The 3333-nt window shown below is 47.8% G+C and overlaps 1 protein-coding gene across 1 annotated transcript; it reads right to left on the bottom strand.

Annotated features, from left to right (window-relative positions):
* Positions 1 to 942: 942 nt before the first annotated feature.
* On the bottom strand, positions 943 to 1907 carry LOC136323463 (olfactory receptor 2A5-like). Its single transcript, XM_066255307.1, has one exon. The coding sequence runs from the start codon at positions 1905 to 1907 to the stop codon at positions 975 to 977; it is 933 nt and encodes a 310-aa protein (XP_066111404.1). The 3' UTR covers positions 943 to 974.
* Between the last annotated feature and the right edge of the window lie 1426 nt (positions 1908 to 3333).

Here is a 3333-nt window from a genome sequence, read left to right as displayed (position 1 = left end):
AATAAATTCCTCTTACGTATAGTTCCGACCGCTTGGGTCTAGAAGGAGTGATTTATAACCTCTGGAGCAGGTGTTCTTTGCAATTTTGTTGAGGTTCCTACAAGTCTTTATGAGGCCTTGTTGTGTTACTGGTTCTCAATGTGGGTCCAGCAATGTTCTGTCAAGCTGTTGGCCTCCTGTGGTGCTTTCTCACTTTCACAACATGTTCTTACTTTTAAAATAGTTTATGTAATCATCATCCTCATGGGCCATAGTCACCTACATTCAGCTCTGTCACCTGAACTCTGCGAAAGGCACCACCACCTAGTAACTGACTCACTTATTCTAGGCACAAACACTTTCTAATAAAACGGTGCAGAATGGAATGAAACAAAGAGTATGATATTTCTCTCCTTCAGAGTAAAAAATTCATATAATTAAACTTTACTTTTTCACATAAATAGATTCATTAGCCTCAGATACAGGTGCTTTTTCAGACCAAATGGTATAATTTTGACGTTGCCTTCCAGAGCAGAGAGTTGGCTCTACCCCTAGTCCTTCCTGCATTTCCCTGTAGGGGACTGCTTATCCAAAATGACCATTCTGTCTTGTTAGAAGTGCCCTCTTGCAGCAGTATATATTGTGGGATTGTTAGCATACACATACAGCAATGAGGGCTATGGAAATTACAGAGGAATGTAAGAGGAGATCAGAGAGAACAAATCCTCACAGAATAGAAACCGGTCTTAGATAGAGCTGGGAACGGGCTACAGGAGTCCATGGCTCCGCCCCTGTCCCTCCCCAGGACATGACTCTTGTCTCAGGGCCTGTGCTCTCTGTCACTCTCAGTATCCCACGTTAAGGACAGAATCTAATTAATATGTATTCTTCATATGAGAAATCTAAGACATGGGATTTTTGAGTATTCACATTACCATTCCCCCAAATCTCAAAGAGAACAAATCTTCCATCTTCAAGACCCTCCCTGGTACCCCTCACATCACTCTCTGTTTCCAATTTCCTCTCTTCAGGGCGCCCTTGACCTCTGTGTTCCTGAGGCTGTAGATCAGTGGGTTCAGCATGGGGTTGAACAGGCTGTAGAACAGGGACAGGATCTTCTGCTGCTCCTCGGGATGGTGGGACTTGGGGGTCATGTACATGACGATAGCGCTGCCAAAGAAGAGCCCGACCACGCAGAGGTGGGAGGAGCAGGTGGAGAAGGCCTTCCTGCGACCCTCCTTGGACTGGATCCTCAGGATAGCAAGGAGAATGAGTGTGTAGGACACCAGCACCAGGCACAGGGGCCCCAATAAGATAAACACAGAAGCAGCCAAGATGACGACCTGGTTGAGCCTGGTGTCGGCACAGGCCAGCCTGAGCACAGACAGGAGCTCGCAGAAGAAGTGGTTGATTTCATGAGGCCCACAGAACGGCAGCCTCAGGATGAGGACCACATGGACCAGAGCCAGGAGGGAGCCACATGCCCAGGAAGTGACAGCCAGGACAGTGCATGCTCTCCAGCTCATGATGACAGAGTAACGGAGGGGGTGGCAGATGGCTACGTACCGATCATAGGACATTACTACCAAGATGAGACACTCAGTGTGAGCAAAGGCCATGTATAAAAATGTCTGCATTATGCACGGGACAAAGGGGATTGTTTTCTTCTTGTTCAGAAGGTTTTCCAGCATTTTGGGGACATTGTTGGAAGCATAGGACATGTCAATGACAGCCAGGTGGGCCAGGAAGCAGTACATGGGGGTGTGCAGCCGGGAGTCCAGCCAGATGAGCCCGAGAATGAGCCCGTTGCCAAGCAGGGTGAGGGCATAGAACAGGGAGAAGAGCCCAAAGAGCAGCCTCTGCATCTCTGGGTGTAGCGGGAACCCCAGGAGAATGAACTCTGTGACCCACGTCTGATTTTCCATCATGCCCTGGTGACAGTGCCTGTGTGGCTCCCTGCAGGGTGCTGTGGGCTGAGCAGAGGCAGCTCCGGATTAGCATGAAACAGAAAGAGGGGGTTATGGGTACACTGTGTGTTAACTCAGCCAGCAATCCTTTGCAATTGTCTTGTCAGATTCCCTTCATCCATACTAACGCAGAAATACAACCTGTTTGCATAACTCATGTAAGCGTGCACAGTGTCATTTCTACGGAATACTAGTAACGTTCATTGCAAGACCCACAAATTCACCATCATGATAACAGCCACAGGAAAAAAAATACTGTTTTCCAGAATGACTAATCATTTTAGTTTTGAGAAAGGCCCCGAGCCATATTCTCATGTAGGTTTATTTTCTAATTTATTTAGTTTTCAAATTTTGTAGTCACTGTCTGTCACTTGATTTGCTCTTATTATATAACGTGTGCCGAGTACCTTGCACACTGTAGGTGCTCAATAAATGAGCACAGAGTAAATGTATGAATGAGGGAGCTAGGGAATGAGATTTACAGGTGCAGTTTCAAAGAGGTCTGTTGTCCTCTGAGTTCACCAGGTTTCAGGCTCTGGTAAATGTCGGCAGTAAGTCTTTCACTCCCTAAACGCTATGCAGGAAGATCTGGCTGTCTCCCTCTGGGCACAAGCAGGGCGACATCACCAATCTGGTCAGCATTCATAGAAGTCATTTACGGTACAGGGTCAGGGCAAGTGGTTATCTATGTAAAGAGTTAATGATATAACATTACCCCTCCTACCCCTCCCCAAGTTCTCCCCTGTTTCTGGGGCCCCCTGCATCTAAATAGTGCCCAGTACATCTGTTGGATGGATGGATGGATGGATGGATGGATGGATGGATGGATGGAAGATGTTACATTAGGAATAACATCCAAAGTGCATATCCAGAATTTAATCTTTCATTTTGTCTGGCTGCCATTCCATCAACTACATGTCCTGAGGAGTAATGGGAAGGGAAAACCTAGGATGTTCCAGAGAAATGTACCCCTCGGACATAACAATTCATGATATACAAGCTCATTCTCGATGGGCAGCTCATAACCCAGATCTGCACATTCTGTCCTGTCTTAAGCCCAGAAAGCTGCCTGCCCAGCAGCTGACCCTGAAGCTCCCATTCAGTGTGCTGATTTCCGGACCTCTACCGTCCTCTACTTCTAAGTCACCACACTTGGCAAAAGGCCCTTTACTCACTGTGGCACCAGCCCCGCCTTATCTCAGAGATATTAGAGCTGGAGGAAATCGCACAGGAGTGAGGAGAGACTTTGCAGGTCAGAGCCGAGGATCTTGTTCCCTCCAACAGTCTCAGAAAGACAGACTGGGCAGGTACGGGAGCCGTCCCTGCTCTCTCGGCTGCCTCAGGCTGCTGCAGGGACTGGGGCCTGCTCACCGTGAGCACCAGCTGT

This window comes from Saccopteryx bilineata, chromosome 2 (genome assembly GCF_036850765.1).
Source record: "Saccopteryx bilineata isolate mSacBil1 chromosome 2, mSacBil1_pri_phased_curated, whole genome shotgun sequence".
Lineage (NCBI taxonomy): Eukaryota > Metazoa > Chordata > Mammalia > Chiroptera > Emballonuridae > Saccopteryx > Saccopteryx bilineata.
The sequence above is the reverse complement of the archived record's forward strand: the minus strand, read 5'-3'. Positions and strand labels throughout refer to the sequence as shown.

Coding starts and splice junctions, on each gene's coding strand:
- LOC136323463 (XM_066255307.1), bottom strand. CDS start 1,907: ATGATGGAAAATCAGACGTGGGTCACAGAGTTCATTCTCCTGGGGTTC.